The sequence below is a fragment of the Mytilus galloprovincialis genome, chromosome 4 (genome assembly GCF_965363235.1).
Source record: "Mytilus galloprovincialis chromosome 4, xbMytGall1.hap1.1, whole genome shotgun sequence".
Lineage (NCBI taxonomy): Eukaryota > Metazoa > Mollusca > Bivalvia > Mytilida > Mytilidae > Mytilus > Mytilus galloprovincialis.
The window spans coordinates 26,474,550-26,491,014 of NC_134841.1; the positions used below are offsets into that span (position 1 = coordinate 26,474,550).

A 16,465-nucleotide genomic window follows, 5' to 3' on the forward strand; every position below is an offset into this window, starting at 1 on the left:
ATTTGTTATGATAAACCTTAATACTAGTGTTAAATTTTGACTAAATAGTTTTAATTAATAATACTGAAAGGCTTCGGTGAAAAAAATCTGACTCGAATAAAAAACATTTGTATTCCTGATCATCTTCAGTTTGTGAGTCTCATGTTCAATTCAAGGATTAAGAAGATGCCAATATAGAAATAACAATGAGATTCACCGAGTAATAAGTGTCCGACACGTATTTGTAAGTCATTGTCCCGTGAAACCATGAAACTGTCACAGAGAATAAATAATTAGATAAATAGAGCAATTGAATTTAAGTCCTTTGTCCAAGATTATTACACATAATCCGTGTAACACTTAAAATGCCGGTAAATTTACGACAAAGTCCAGAATAATAAATTAAATACAAAACATGTAAATACAATTGAATTAATAAAATGATGTTAAAGAACTAATTGCACACTGCACAGTCCAAACTGTCTGGTCATACTTTCAACAACTCGGGATATAAGAAGATTTTGTGCCAAATGAGACAACTTTCTATCTATTGCAAGTCATGTTCTTCGCGTACCAAAGCTACCCTTTTCATTCTTTGCATTGGTTTTCGACACATTTTGGTTGATTTTATATGATTGTTTTTTTCCCCGAATAGATTGTATTTTACCTATCCAGTATCTTTGACGGTTTTGAAGCACTGCATTTAAAGTTCCTAAAGTATTCTTAAAACTTTTCTTCCAACATTGGTTTTCTTTTTACTCCCGATCACTTCAATTTCTGATTGAGCATTATTAAATTCCATCAGAGACATATACATGTATTATATGTCTCTGATTCCATGTATTAACGACATCGACTCGTAAACACAGGAGATAAATAAATTAAATTAACGTCAACGTTTTTAAAAAGTCAGTAACATATAAAGTTTTTATTTCATTTATAATTGAACTTTTTATATCAATTCGATATTTCAGTTATGTTGATCTGACAGACCGTACACTCACAGTCCGACTGTCCGACCGTTTGCGTATTTTGAAAAGTTACGTCCCTCGTGTATTTAAATATTATTGTTAATTTTGCGCACCTTATTTTACGACATCCACCGCCAGTTTACGACATAATCAGACACACGTGTTTGGATTGTTTACCTACAGGCTACAGCAAAGTTTACTGAACTTTTTACCAATTTAATGCACATCGAGAAAGCGAAAAATATGTTTTGGGGTACGTAAGAACTGTTCACGTAAAACTTGTCCTCTTCCTCACTAGCAAAGGATTTTAGTGGTACTCCTACGCCTACGGTAAAAATGTACATGTACCTCTTGTTTCTTATATCCTACAGATTTACTATATAGTTTTATTGAACAAATTGTAACGCAAACCATATATCTTTAGAATGAATTTTTAGAATAAAAATTAATAATCATGCTGATGATAATAGAAGGGCACGGGCCCTTGTCAACAAGACTGCACAAATTTACAAAAAGATCTTAATGCAGCAGCTAAATGGGAGGCTGATTGGCTTATGGCCTTCCATCCAGGAAAATGCACAATCTTAACCATCACACAAAAAAAGAAACCATTTAAACACGATTACATCCTACATAACCATATTTTAGAACCAGTAACATCTGCAAAATATCTCGGCGTAACCCTACACTACAGTCTAACTTAAAATGGAATAATCACTATGACAACATCATATCAAATGCAAATAAATCTCTTGGCTTTCTGAGGCGAAACTTAAAAATTTCTAACACCATTATCAAATCCTGTGCTTACCAATCAATAGTGAGACCAAAACTTGAATATGCCTGTAGTTTTTGGGATCCACACACAGCAGAATATAAAAATAAGCTAGAAATGGTACAGAGGCGTGCAGCCCGATATGTATGTAACAATTACCACAACACCAGTAGTGTTACATCCATGTTAAACGAACTACAATGGCCCTCACTCACTGAGCGCAGCCTCAAAACCAGACTTATCATGTTCTACAAGGTCATCCATGGACTCATTGCAATCCCATCACTAGTCCTCATACCATCAGATACTAGAACAAGAAAATTGCATACTCAAACATTTCGGCAAATATCCACCTCTAAAGACAGCTACAAATGGTCATTCTTTCCGCAAATAATCATCCAATAGAACTTGTTACCACAAATTGTGTTAGCTTATCAAACCATTGAAACCTACAGAGATTAGTTGACACCAACTGTTCTCCACAACATAATTTAATTCTATAAATAACAATGTACATATTTTTTAATCACTTCTTGTTTCCTTTCATGTAAATATCACCAAGTATTCTACAAATTTAAAGATAAATTTTTGTTCATATTTTTTAATCATATACTCCCCGCATGCAACAGTTCATAATCTTCAATATTAATGAAGCTGTAACTGGATACCAGAAGAAAAAGAAGGCCATAGGCACTTGTCAGCTTGTTTCTATCCATTGGAAGATCCACTCTCAGTATCAATTTATCAAGTTGGTGTCTTTGGCGTCTAAGCGTGACACGGGATTGTCGATTTTTTGTAAGCTTGTGAGCAAATGATTGTGCCATGAAAACGTGAAATGAATTCTAGCGGGACACGGGAAATTACAAAATTTACATAATATTTATTTATCTATTTTCCTATTTTATCAAGTCTTTGTTACATTACCAAAATCTATCTTACATTAAAGTAAGAAATTCCCTTGTACATGTATCTAACACTTCCCAAATCCTCAATTCAATATTTTCATTTAAATCTTTAAGATAATATAATTACATGTGTAATAGGGCTCTTCACGGTTAGTTCAGCCATATTGGATAGGGGGCAGATTTTCATAATGGTGGTAAAAATAGTTTGAAAAATACGGGAAAACATCATTAAAACAGGGCAGTTGCTTGGACATGTTGGAAACACACATAGGATTTCCCATACTTTCATACTATTTCCACCTCTTTCTAAAAAATCTACCCCCTATCCAATATGGCTGAACTAACCGTGAAGAGCCCTTTTGTTCTTTGTCTATTTAAGTTTGTAAAGATTGACATTGATTATGTATAAGTATACATTTGAATGTGTCATCTATTTTAAGAATAGCGAGTGAAAATATCTTAACAAATTCTGAAAATAGGAATAAATTATTGATACACTCACTGGTTATGGATCTTTGATCAGACGTGTGTTTATCACGTTCCTATTTTGTTTGACATACAAATGTATAAGAAAATCAACAGGATGTCCTTTAAAAACAGTGGTCAAGGGAAATAACTCTTAACTTAAATTACATCATTGGTAAATTATCTAATATGTCTATTAAATTTGAATAGGAAAAACTCCATTTGCAACTGTGAAATCCCTAATTGAAGGTGACAACTTTTTAAATACAGTAGTATGTATTGTTATTCTTTAATACATGTACATTTGTAATTATTCAATATTCCATCTTTTAAAATGTTTGACTTGGCCAAAAAACACAACGTACTCATCATGCTCATGTATTTTTTTAGCATTCCAAAGGGTTGGAAGCTGTGAAATGTTTTTTCTAAAAAAATGATCAATACACAAACATGTACAACTATATTTACTTGTATGGTCATTTAAAAAAGTAGCAATTTTACTGTTTAGGCATTTGCCCTCAAACAGACTTTGAAATTAAGTAAACTTATTATTCTCGAATTGTTACATGACTATATTCTATTCTGTTGATGATCTTCAATGACTCTAGCTAGGTATGGATGGATACATACATGTATGCATGTAAAATTCTTAACTGTTTTTCAGGAGTTACTTTAGATGGAGGTAAAAGATACACACAAACTGTGGAGAGCTCATTCCATCTCTCCATGGCAGCTCTGGAACCATCAAAAGGTTGGTCATGCAGAAAACTTAAGGAGCTAGCTCTTTTCATATTTTAGAGTCTGTGTAACAAGATACATGCATTTTATTTGGATGGAGAGTTGTCTCATTGGCACTCATACCACATCTTCCTATATATATGTATACATAACTCATTTGATTGTTGAAAAACCTTGAATTGATATGCAGAAATGTGTCCATTAAGAATTACTTATGTTCTTTTATATAAACTCAGTACAGCAAACTGATTGTATTGATAGCAGTTTTAGAGGACAAGTGAAAGCAGAGCAACACATTTTCTGATTACTTTTGTTTGCCAAATATATATTAGACTAAGCATCATAGAGAGACTTGTAAAAGATTTCATTAAGAATATAAATTAAACTAGTCAATATCACAAACTGATACAAGTATGGAATCTGTAATAAGTTGAGAATGATTATCATAATTGGCAAGAAGTAAACATTTGTATTGACTGATTCTGTTATTTTAGTGTACATGAATAAATGCATATGTATTTTAGGAAAATATCAGGAAAGCATTCCAGTCTTATTATTGAGATGGCTAATTAACACATTGTGTTTCTTTGCAGGTAAATCTGATACCTTGGTATCCATCATGATTCAGCATGAGAAGGCTGAATTCATGTTGTGTACCCTACAGCATGGAAAAACTTACCAACAACCATTAGACCTCAACTTCACAGAGGGAGAAGAGGTTACGTTCTTCTTGACTAATGATAAAAGTAAGTTGGTCTATCATGTCTATAGACATAACATTGAGCTTGAAGGGATTGAACCAGATATTGCGAAATGTGGATGGCACTTTAACTAAAATTTGATGTGTGATGGATATTTTAGGAAAAAAATTAAAGGAAATATCTATTTAAAACATGTAAAAATTTATGTATAATGGTGTTCAAATCAAAACTGCCTTTCGACACCCCCAACCCCCAAATACATTTATTTTTGGAACAGACCAAAGGGAAAACCACATTGCAGGTGCCCTTGAGCCAATATTTTTCAAACTCGAAATGAAAAATATGTCAAAGGTTTGTATCAACAATATCTCAAACAGGGAAAAATGGTGCTTACTGATATATTTGTATTGATTTTAGGAGATATGTCGTTTGCAAATATTAATATTATGGAAAGGCAACATTGGTATCACCTCCTCTCCTGCATTTTCTTAAATCTGTTAAATGTAATTCATGGAAAACCCCTGTATATTGGGAGAGTATTTGTAGCAATCTTGTTATTGCAGAAATAATTGCTTATTTATTAATAATTAAAATATTGAATATTTAAAATTTACTTGCAGGTGTAGTACATTTATCGGGATATCTGATGGAAGATGATCAGTATCCAGATGACTTTGGAGAGAGCATGATGGACGAGTCATCTGAAGAAGAATCTGATGAAGATGAAGGTAGTTATTAACTCCCCTGAAAACACCCTTTCTGTAATTTTAAGTTGACAGATATTTTATCACACTGTATTTTTATTTTTTAACTGACTAACAATAGATTAGACAGATTTGAATGACCAGCTGGTACTGGCTAGTATCATTTTGTTAAGGTACTGTAGATTTAAAAAAAATCTTTTTACAGTATTCTTAATATTTAAAAATTTTCTCATTTCAGATTTCAGAAATTAACAAATTCTACAGATATTTTTTTTTCAGGGATTATATTCAACAACATAGTGTTGTTCTCAATAGAAAAAAAAGAATTTTTAAGTTCATTAGACCACATTCATTTTGTGTCAGAAACCTATGATGTGTCAACTACTTAATCACAATCCAAATTAAGCGCTGTATCAAGCTTGAATGTTGTGTCCATACTTGCCCCAACTGTTCAGGGTTTGACCACTGCGGGCGTATAAAGCTGCACCATGCGGAGCATCTGGTTTTAATTTCTTTTTTTTTTTGAAGAGGCTTTTTTTAATTCAGACCCGCTTGTTTTGGCCTATGCCTCCATATATCATGTATATTGAAAGTCAAATACTACTTCCATACTTTGAATTGTTTTTTTTAACATGATGAAGATGACACATTATTTGACATTGATGGTTTGTTTATATTTTGGTTTTTATTGCAGCTCCATCATTAGTGAGTGATGACGAAGAAGGACAGAAAGTACCAGGTACAAACTTCATTACTTTTTGTTTTGTTTCTCTGGAAAAAATTTAAATCATCATTAAAAAAAGAAGATAAAATGTCAGCATTAAGATGATAGCCTGTGTTGTCTATACCAACACGTCTATATTTTTAAAGGCAGCAGTCCATAGGAAGACATGTTATCCTACTCAACATGTCGTCATGACTTAAGGTGACCAGTCTTTGCTCCTACATGTATAGTTAAATTCAGCAGTCTTGGACTCTTGATTGAGGATGAGCAAATGCCAATTATAAAATCACAGCTTAATTAATGTGGATTATATATAAGAAACTGCTATACATTTTTGTGTTTTATTTGATAATGCAAAAAAAAAAATTATTAAAATTATTTTTGAAATGTTATTTATTTATTCAATAACTATAAAATACAAAAAGAAATGTTTGTTTAGGTGGAAAAAAGAGAAAGAAAGAAAAGGTGAAGGCAGTGAAAAAGAAGAAGATGAAAATGGAAGATTCAGATGACGAAGATGATGATGATGATGACGATTTTGATATTGAAGATGACTTCGCTGATGTAAGATGAATTATATAACTGGCAACAATATAACTGACCATTTATTCACTATTTTGAAACAGTTGTGATTGTAAATTTTTAAGTCAACACTTGCAAAGATAAAAAAAAGTTCAAGTAAACTGCTAATTGGCATGTATATCTTAATACATTTTAAAAAATATTTTGTAAGAAAAATATATATTCTTGCTGTTTAAATAAATATTAACCTTCTAAATGGTGGCAAAATGGGGGAAGTGCAAATTTTATATTTATTTTGGTTTCTCCTGTAGCAATTACATTGACACACTGTCTTGAAAGATTAACAATTCAAGATCTTTAAAAATGTCAATATGACCAAAACCATTGGAAAACTCTGAAAATGAGTTATTGCCCTTTAATGATGATGTCTCCCATCCCCAATGATTGATTTTGAAACCGCCCTCATTCGATTGTTTTTGTTTATCTAAGGAATTTTTTTTATTTAGTTTATAGATGATGAGGCTGGTGAGGGATCAGAAGAAGGTGAGAAATTTTTTCAAATTATATATATGTTCTCCTACATGTATGCTGTAAAGTGAGGCCATGGTGATGCACTCGAGGTATTATTCACAACAAAATTTTCATATTGGGGCAATTTTAGAAAAAGTACTTATGATAGACTATCTATATATATGGTATACAGTTTTAGTAATATAACTTTTAAGGAGATATTTTATAATCTACTTGAAGTAAGTGCACATGTTCATTATGATGTGAACTTTGAAAATAATATACCAAATTGCATTGATTTTGACACAGATTTTTCCGTTCTCTAAACAAAGAAATCAGTACATTCCCTATTCCATGTTTTGAATGCCTAGAAGGATATTTATGATGATGATAATCCTTGGTGTTATTGTTGCTAACCATCAGTGAGTGATTTTATTATCATGGTCGTCATGTCTGTTTGCCAGGTCAAGGTCACAAACTTTAGTCAACTTTTGTGGATTTGAAGGGTAAAGATACCAGTAGACCACAAATTCAAAAGTTCAACAAAGTTCTAATTTCTACAGATTGTATTCAGATTTTGACAAAGAAAGAAATCAAATAGATTCCAAAATACAAATTTTCCTCCATCCATGAAAATTGGTTTCCATGAAAATAAATGAATTCACAGTACATGTATTTTAAAGATTGTAAATATTTACAGATGATGAGGAAGAAGATGATGATGATGATGAAATATTGAAATTAAAGAAAAAACCAACACCTCAGAAGAAAAAACAGAAGGACACACCTCAGAAAAAGAACCAAGGAAAACAGGAAACTCAAACTGTAAGCATAAAAGGTTGAGCAGTTTGACAAGCACTTATTTTGATAAATTCAATGAGAAGCATAATATTTCCTTAACAATAGAACTTAATTTTAAAACGTTCAGCTGATCTTTACAGAGTTATATCCCTGTAGTGTTATGTATAGTGTTTATAGTATCATAATTTCAATAACATAAAAGTAAAAGTATCAATCAGATAACTTAGCAGTATGAGTCTTTTCCTCAATTCCTCTCCTCATAACAAAAACTTAGATATGTTTGGTGGCTTGTATTGAAGCTGACACATTTTCATAAATGTCATGTATGTCGTTTAATTTTGTGATAAGCAGTGATATTCATTTTTCCACAATTTAGCACACATCCAAAAATTCTTTTGTGATGTGGCTCTTCCAGGTACAAAAAAAATCCTTTTTTACACACAATAAGCTCTTTGCATACATTTGATAACTCTATAGTTTTTACACATTTATTCTATGGTCCTCTGCTGCTTTGCAAATCAGCACAAATGGTTAAGCTCATTAACTTGTTAAAGATTGAAACATGTCCAATATCACTACACAGATTTTTTGTTCAGGGCTATTCATTAAAATATATGTAGACAGGTAGGAAAGGTCTTTCAAAACATCCCTACAAGCTATAACTATTTTTTAGATAATTCTGTATAATGATAATAGACACATACTGAAAAAAAAAAACAATGACCCACATTCAATAATTAAACTTCCTTTCCTACCCTCCCACATTCATTTCAATGGAATAGCAATTAATACGCACAACTTTTGTGTTCCTCAATTTGAGGCACATTAGGGATATTGACCCAACTGCTCTTCAAGCTATTACACCTTACTATCAGATCAGCTCGTTGTAACTGACTAGGGTCTGCCCTCCACAAATTTTGCATATCTAATCAATATTGCTTTTAAATGTTAAGTATCACAGTAAGAACACAGCTTGCTAGTTTTGTGCCAGTTTACAAGGGAATTCTTAGATTTGCTATAAATGAAATGTTTAGTTCTGTTATCAGCACCAGGACATATCATGCTAACTTTACTGTATACAATTTGTTAGTATGTATTTTGAAGCTTACTTATTTTCAAAAGTCTTTTCTTCTTTTTTTCCAGCCAAAGCAAACAGAAAATAATTCACAAGAAGTAGAAGGAAAAAAGAAGAAGAAGAAGAAGAAAAAGAAAAATAAGAACAAAGAGGGAGATGAGAAGGTTAATTTATGTTTTGTATTGCAACTCAACTTGATTATGTTGAGTTGTAACCTCCCTTATTATTACATAAATGAAAGTACTTTATTCAGGTCCAATTGAACATAGTTTTGAAAATCATATACATCAGCTATACTTCAGTACACATGTTACCACAGTGGCACAGGTCCGGTCTTGTTATATTTAGATATAAAACAAAGTGTGGATAAGAGAACAAACAATTTAAACCAGTACAGGAAAAACACTTAACTCTAGAAGAGCAGTATAATAGATAGCATAAACTGTTCATCACAAAAACAAATCATACTATATTACAGAATGCTCATAGTGAGACTGCAAAACTAAGAGTACTGATAAGAAATCATTCCACCCTACACTTGAGTTTGTTTATTAACTGACTCTTTTCACAAACAATCTTAAATTGGTGAAAAGTTAAATGGAAAAGTTTGAAAAAATTTATGAGACAAAAGTTCTCTGTATGTCTGTTTATTCCATATTGGTATTATTTTAGTAGGTTTCTCTAAATGAATTGGATTTTGAAGAAAAAAGCATATACACCTGAGAAAGTGTTATTCACCGCTATAAACGTCACACGCTTTTACATGCAACGTTATGGTAAAATGTTTCATGTAAAATTTGTTTTGGTATATGTTTGTCATTAAAGACATTTTCTTCTCTCGGAATATGGAATAAAACAATTACTGTCTTTTGTTTCGGTAAATATGGGGTTTAATTGACTTTTGAAAAACTGATATTCACTTCGGCCGTCGGCCTCAGTGAATATCATTTTTTCAAAAGTCAATAAAACCGCATATTTACCTTATCAAAAGACAGTAATTGTATAATATTTACTTTCACCATTGTTTGTAAATATTTTATATCTAATATCTTTTATATTTTCATTTTAGACAAATTCTACAGAAACACCTAACAAACAGCAACAGCCCAAAAAACAAGTATTGGCAGGTGGGATTGTCTGTGAAGAATTAAAAGTAGGGCATGGTCCAGTGGCTCAACCTGGTAAAATGGTGAGTAGTGAGGGATGGAAACAAGATACACATTACGTCATCTGATTAGGTAGCAGGGGGAGATAAGGCCTAAAAAAAAAAGATATGTGTTTCCGGTAACATCATTTTGAAAAATAGGGTCGGTAGGTCGGAATTCTTTTTTTTTTTTTTTTTTTTTTTTTTTGACATCGTAAATGAAATCCGGAAAATTATCATGGTTTTTCCAAGTCCGGATCCGTAATTAGTTTCAAAAACCGGAAGTGTGCCATTTGCAATGTTTTTGAAGCACCTGCTGTGCAAATTTCTTGGATTTTAACCTATTTGGAATACCTTTTGACATTAATAAAATGTTTTACTGGCTTTCTATGCAAGTAGAAGCAAGAGAGAAAAAATATTATGTCATCTATCAGAAGCCTGTGTCAAAAACGGGGTCGGTTGATACATTTTTTTTAAAAAAAGTTAGGGTCGGGGCTAAAAAAACAGGGTCGGTCGGGTTACCGGAAACATCGATCTTTTTTTTCTCGGCCTAACACTTCCAATATTAACATGTCATTTTTATCATGACTTTGATAATTGGCAAATAGGCATACAAAGTTGACAGAAAATTACACTGACATCATCAGATCAGCTTTTCAAAGTTGAAAGTAGTGGGGGGAAAACCCCAAAGACTTGCTGGTTTTGAAAGCACGTAAAAATATACAAAGAGGCATCAAGGTCTCTGAGAACTGGTTTCTTTTCTGACATATGACAAAAATGCCTATACAGTGGATTTTTAAGAATATGATGTGAAGTTATATAATGGCACCAAAAACGGAAATATCGGTTGAAAGTTGTGGGTTTTTTTTTTGGCAAAGTACTAAATTTTGTAATTTTAACTAAACATGTCAAAATCAAACTCAAATATCTTAAAAATAAATAAATATAAGTCTTAAAGGTACAGTTTCCTTTACTAAGCACATATCAAAATTGACTTTTTTCAAAATTTCAATACAAACAATGTTTCATCTCTTAGTAATGATAGTTACTGAGTCAAATATTGCTTGTTATATTTGAAGTTGAGAATATATAAATAGAAACCTTTTCCAGACCAGAATTGCAAGTGCATGGTCACACATTGGTTTTTAACTTTGACAAGTCTTTCTGCTACTCTAATGTTTTAAGCTTAACTATGTCAATATCTGTTTTGATATCATTTTAGGTACATGTTTATTACTCTGGAAAACTTCAAAAGACAGGTCAACAATTTGATTCCTGCCAAGGGGGCAAACCTTTCCGATTCAGACTTGGTAAAGGAGAAGTAATAAAAGGCTGGGATGTAGGTGTAAGTGGTAAGTATACCCATACTCAGTAGATATTCTTATCATTAGTGGAAATAACAGGATTTGGTTGAGATATATCTGGTATCTGAGATAGCAGGGAAAGTATAAAAAAGAAGATGTGGTATGATTGCCAATGAGACAACTCTCCACAAGAGACCAAATGACACAGAAATTAACTATAGGTCACTGTCTGGCCTTCAACAATAAGCAAAGCCCATACCACATAGTCAGCTATAAAAAGCCCCCAAATGACAATGTAAAACAATTCAAACGAGAAGACTAACGGCCTTATTTATGTACAAAAAATGAACGAAAAACAAATATGTAACACATAACAAACAACAACCACTGAATTACAGGCTCCTGACTTGGGACAGGCACACACATACATAATGTGGCGGGTAAAACATGTTAGCTCAACTAACCTGGTACAGTGGTATTACAGTACAATATAAGAATGAACTATAAAAACCAGTTGAAAAAGGCTTAACTCATCAGGTGGATATGAATACAAATACTACAAATACAAGTGGACGTGACCAGGTACTTGTCCCAACACCAAAAGTTCTGAGAGTACTTGTAGTTACTGAGAGCTAGTTCAAAGCCACTAAGGCCACAACAAATTAATTTCTTGTTCTACAGATTTTTGGACTCCAAAAATTGGGGCGAGCGAGCGATTTGAAAATTTAAATAAAAAAATATTTAATTTGCAAATTTTTGAGGTGAAGCTTAAAAAGTTAAGGCGAGCGATTATATTTTTTTTTTGTAAACATAAAATAGTAGGTTTTCACTATATTAAAACTTGATTTATCACTTGTACCTTGACATTTCTTTAATTTATGAAGTATTTTTCCCTGTTCAACAAGAAATAATCAGATAATTGAATTATTAAATTTGGTCTAGTATGTATGTGTGACTGACAATGAGACAATTCTCCATCCAAGTCATAATCAGGTTCAGAACAACCCCTTAATGTTATGAATATCCCTTTATGAGGGGTCAATATAAGTTATAATATATTTTTTTTGTCAAAACACTTTTAGTACAAAAGTGCTAATATTTTCCCAAAGAACTATAATATCTATATGGTATTAAATGGTCAAAACAGGTCCAAGAATTTTACTGGACTATTATTCAAAATAAGTGGACCCCTCTTTTAGAAAAGTTGTTTAAAAATATAATGTACTTTCTCCTCTTTTTGAGTAAAAAAATTCTAAGTTTTCAAAGGTTTTGTATAGTAGCACTATACAAATCCTTAGTATTTCCTGGGAACAGTTAATATATATGTTCCTGGTATTTCTATTTTCTTTTCTACAACAGTAAACATGGTAAAATGACCCCTTCAAGGCCCTTATCTGAGGGATAACCTGATAATAACAAACATAGGTCAAAGTACGGTCTTTTACACAGAGCTTTGATCCAGACCAAACAGCAACCTATAAGGGACCACAACTTAGTATTGTACACAATTCGAACAAGAAAACCAACGATCTAATTCATATTTCCAAACGGGAAAACACCCAACAACAAACGATAACTCCTGAACAACAGGTCCCTAAATCAATCAGGACAGACACAAACCTTCAGCGGTTATGACCTTCAGCATACATTATAATCGCAGTTGAAGGCAAATCCTTCAGAAGTTCTTTTACTTTATTTTAACAACGAACATTTTTTGATAGGGAATATAAGTCAGGGGGAAAGAAACTAATGTTTTGTTCAGTACTGCAGTATTCCCGCTGTTATATATTTTTATCGGACCACTCCCACTCCACACATGCTGAAACACATATTCTCACAGATATTTACAGTGTTGTGGGGTGCTTATAGGTTTAAAATCATTATATAAATGTTATACTGTGATTTTAAAAACAAATGTTGAGATCTTTTTATAATACTTACAAAAAAACAGTGCAGGAAATGGACATGATTACATTTACGGATGCGGAAAGCGGGAATATAATAAAAATAAAAAAATTCTGTTTTGAAAAAAATAGGTGCGGGCGGGTCCGTCGAACAAGGAATTAAATTGGTGTGGCCTAACAACTAATAAAAAAAATCATGAGACTAAAGAGCTGCATATATATTTTCTCATTAAAGTTATTAAAGGCAGTTTTCTCATTAAAGTTATGAAAGGCTGTTTTCTCATTAAAGTTACGAAAGGCAGTTTTCTCATTAAAGTTATGAAAGGCAGTTTTGTCATTTAATTTATGAAAGGCAGATACTCATATTTGCTGAATTAACATCTTATGATGATGTACATTAATCTTATGTCCACTTGTTTCTTATTCAGTGACAATTTGAACTCGTTTGAGGAAGAAACAAAATACTACTATTCTTATTTCATTAAAATGATGGTGATTATGATGGAATATTTTTTGATGAAGTAAATGTGTGGTTTTCAGGGTTTTATTGAATTTGAAAAAGATTCATTTAGGCTGAGGATGAATTTTTCGTACAGCCATTTGCATTGAATGTGTAGGTAATGGTAATATCTTTGGTTAGCTTGCTTGCTAGCTGGGCAGTGTAGTCATTATTAGGAAAGGTATACTACCCTCCTTTTAAAGTAGCCTTGTCCTACGAACAGATAGATTGATTATCTGGTGGACTAGTCTACTCTTTAACGGAGGGTAGTTCACCTTACCTAATAATGACTTCACGGTTCAGCTTGCAAGCAAGCTATCTTAAGATATTACCTTTATCTACCCACACTAAATGCAAATGACTGTAAATGTCTAATAGCAAGTGGGTAACACTTTGCATAAAATCAATGTAATTCCCTGTTATAACATTGTTCCTAGAGATGTATTCACACTTAAATTAGAATTCTATACAAATGAAGCTTTCAATTCAGACTTTATGTAAAAAAGCAAGTTGTAATTTTGAATCTATATTTTGTTTCAGGAATGAAGGTTGGAGGCAAGAGAAAACTAGTGATACCATCTCAACAAGGGTAAGATCAAATATCTGAGTTTTTCATGAAAAAAAAATACATAATTACTATTTGTGCATGATTTGTAAAATTAGACATTTTATTCTGTTTAAATTAAAAATGTACTTTTTATTATCTTTGATCCTAGCTGAATAGGCATATATACTTCACCATTTCTATTAGAGACACAAGTACAGTGGAACAAAAAATGGATAGGGTTCAGAAAAAAAATAAGTTGATGGGGCATGATTTCCAATGAGACAACAATCCAACAGAGTCCATATGAGGTGGTATGGTCACAGTACGGCCAACAACAAGCAATGTACTCTTTCAGTATAGTCAGCTATAAAAGGCAAACTAGAAACAATGCAGATAGAAAATCAAAGGCCAGATTAATGACAAAACAGTTAATGAGGTCAATCACATAGCTGGTTTTCAATTAACAATTGTTAATTGGTTCATGATAGGGAAAAAGTTTGGCATTTTATCAAATGACTTGTATGCTGCTTATTGTACATATGAACACTTTCAAAGAAAGCAGTATGATGCAAAGTAAACTAATAATGAATTGCTTATAAATTTGTAAATGTTAACCATTTTGATCTTGTTTCTAGGTATGGTAACCAGAGACAGGGACCCATTCCACCAGGCAGTACATTAATGTTTGAAGTTGAATTAAAGTCGGTCAGCTGAAACTTACAGAATTGTGTACATGCAGAATGTGTTCAAAGATAATATGATACATTGTTAAGTTTGACATTGGGCATTAATTTGCTCTAATTGATGTAAAAGTGAAAGTAATACTGTTTTACATTGAGCAAGTCTGTGTGAATGAATGGTTATGTTGGTAAACATTTGTTTACTCCTGTATGACACCAAAGTTTTTACATTAGTTCTTTCTGAATGATGATTTTTAAATGTGAAGTAATTTTAGTATTTTATTGATTTTTTTATGTTGCATGTTGGCTCAAATGGAAGAAATGTGTAATAATACTGTCATCACTTAATACATATCTTGTTTTGTCATTCTGATTATTTTTTAAACCTTTTTTTTTTTTTGCCATTTTTGAATTAATATGTAAAGGACCTTAAGCTGTATTCTGAAATGATAATGCACCATCCAAGGTGACAAGCAGACCCTTTTTATAATATATAACTGGAAATATTGCTTGAATTAGTCATCAGGTAAAAATTCTGGTATTTCTGTATTAAGTCTGAATGTTAGTTTACAAGATCAGAGACACACTCCAATAAGTACGATTAGATTGTTCTATTGTTGGTCAAAGTTCAGCTTTTATTATTTTAATAAAACAGATCAGCAGTCTTAATCTCTGGGAAAATTTATTTTCAGCTGTCAGAGAGGAAAATAGCATCAAAAGTTGTATAAGTAAAGTTTGTGCCAGGTCAAAATCATGAGAGAATGTCTCTTTTGTAACAGTCAGTGGTTAGTTGGTGTGTGGTGCTATTATGAATATCAGATTTTAAAATTCTTTTGATGTATGCTACAGATATCTTTTCTTCTGATTTAATTACATTAAATAATAAATATTTTATTTAAAGTTATTGTTTTATATAACATGTTTAAAGCAAGGAAGTTACAACTGTTAGAAAAAAAGAGCCTTTGAAATCAGTGTAGATCCATCTGCAATGGTAGTTTTTAAGTCTTTTTTTCTTTCTTTTTTTATGACCTGCCAATGATTACATAAGGCACATTATTCAATGTTCTGTGTGTGCATTGGTCCGTCCGTTAAATATTTACCTGATTAGTTCTAAGTTTTGGTTTTTGGTAGTCGATCATAAAGTTGTGGTCACACCAACTTGAAACTTATAATGCATATTCTTTTTTAGATATGCCAAATTATAGTTTTGACTCAGATATTCCATGTGAGCTGAATGCATATTCTTTTTTAGATATGCCAAATTATAGTGTTGACTCAGATATTCCATGTGAGCTGAATGCATATTCTTTTTTAGATATGCCAAATTATAGTTTTGACTCAGATATTCCATATGAGCTGAAAAATGTTATTCAATCTTTTCTTGACAATTAAATTGAATAGCTTTAAATTAGATCTGTAGCTTGATAATATTGTTTTAGTCTGTAAGCAATGTTGAGATCTGCCAAGGATCTACTACCTGTATTCCAATTTTAAATTTATTGCATGCTGCAAGGGTG

General features: G+C 32.0%; 1 protein-coding gene across 2 annotated transcripts; it reads left to right on the top strand.

The window, feature by feature from the left end:
• The first annotated feature begins 1,054 nt into the window (after positions 1 to 1,054).
• Positions 1,055 to 15,127, top strand: LOC143071719 (46 kDa FK506-binding nuclear protein-like). 2 transcript variants are annotated; one of them, XM_076246221.1, is made up of 13 exons: positions 1,055 to 1,203; positions 3,760 to 3,846; positions 4,427 to 4,579; positions 5,155 to 5,262; positions 5,933 to 5,977; positions 6,402 to 6,526; positions 6,991 to 7,027; positions 7,695 to 7,819; positions 8,939 to 9,034; positions 9,940 to 10,059; positions 11,237 to 11,366; positions 14,262 to 14,310; positions 14,904 to 15,127. In XM_076246221.1, exons 1-13 carry the CDS (start codon positions 1,170 to 1,172, stop codon positions 14,980 to 14,982), a joined length of 1,188 nt encoding a protein of 395 aa, XP_076102336.1. In that variant the 5' UTR covers positions 1,055 to 1,169; the 3' UTR covers positions 14,983 to 15,127. The 2 variants fall into 2 exon arrangements, with proteins under 2 accessions (XP_076102336.1, XP_076102337.1); XM_076246222.1 differs by having other exon boundaries at positions 7,710 to 7,819.
• Positions 15,128 to 16,465: the final 1,338 nt, after the last annotated feature.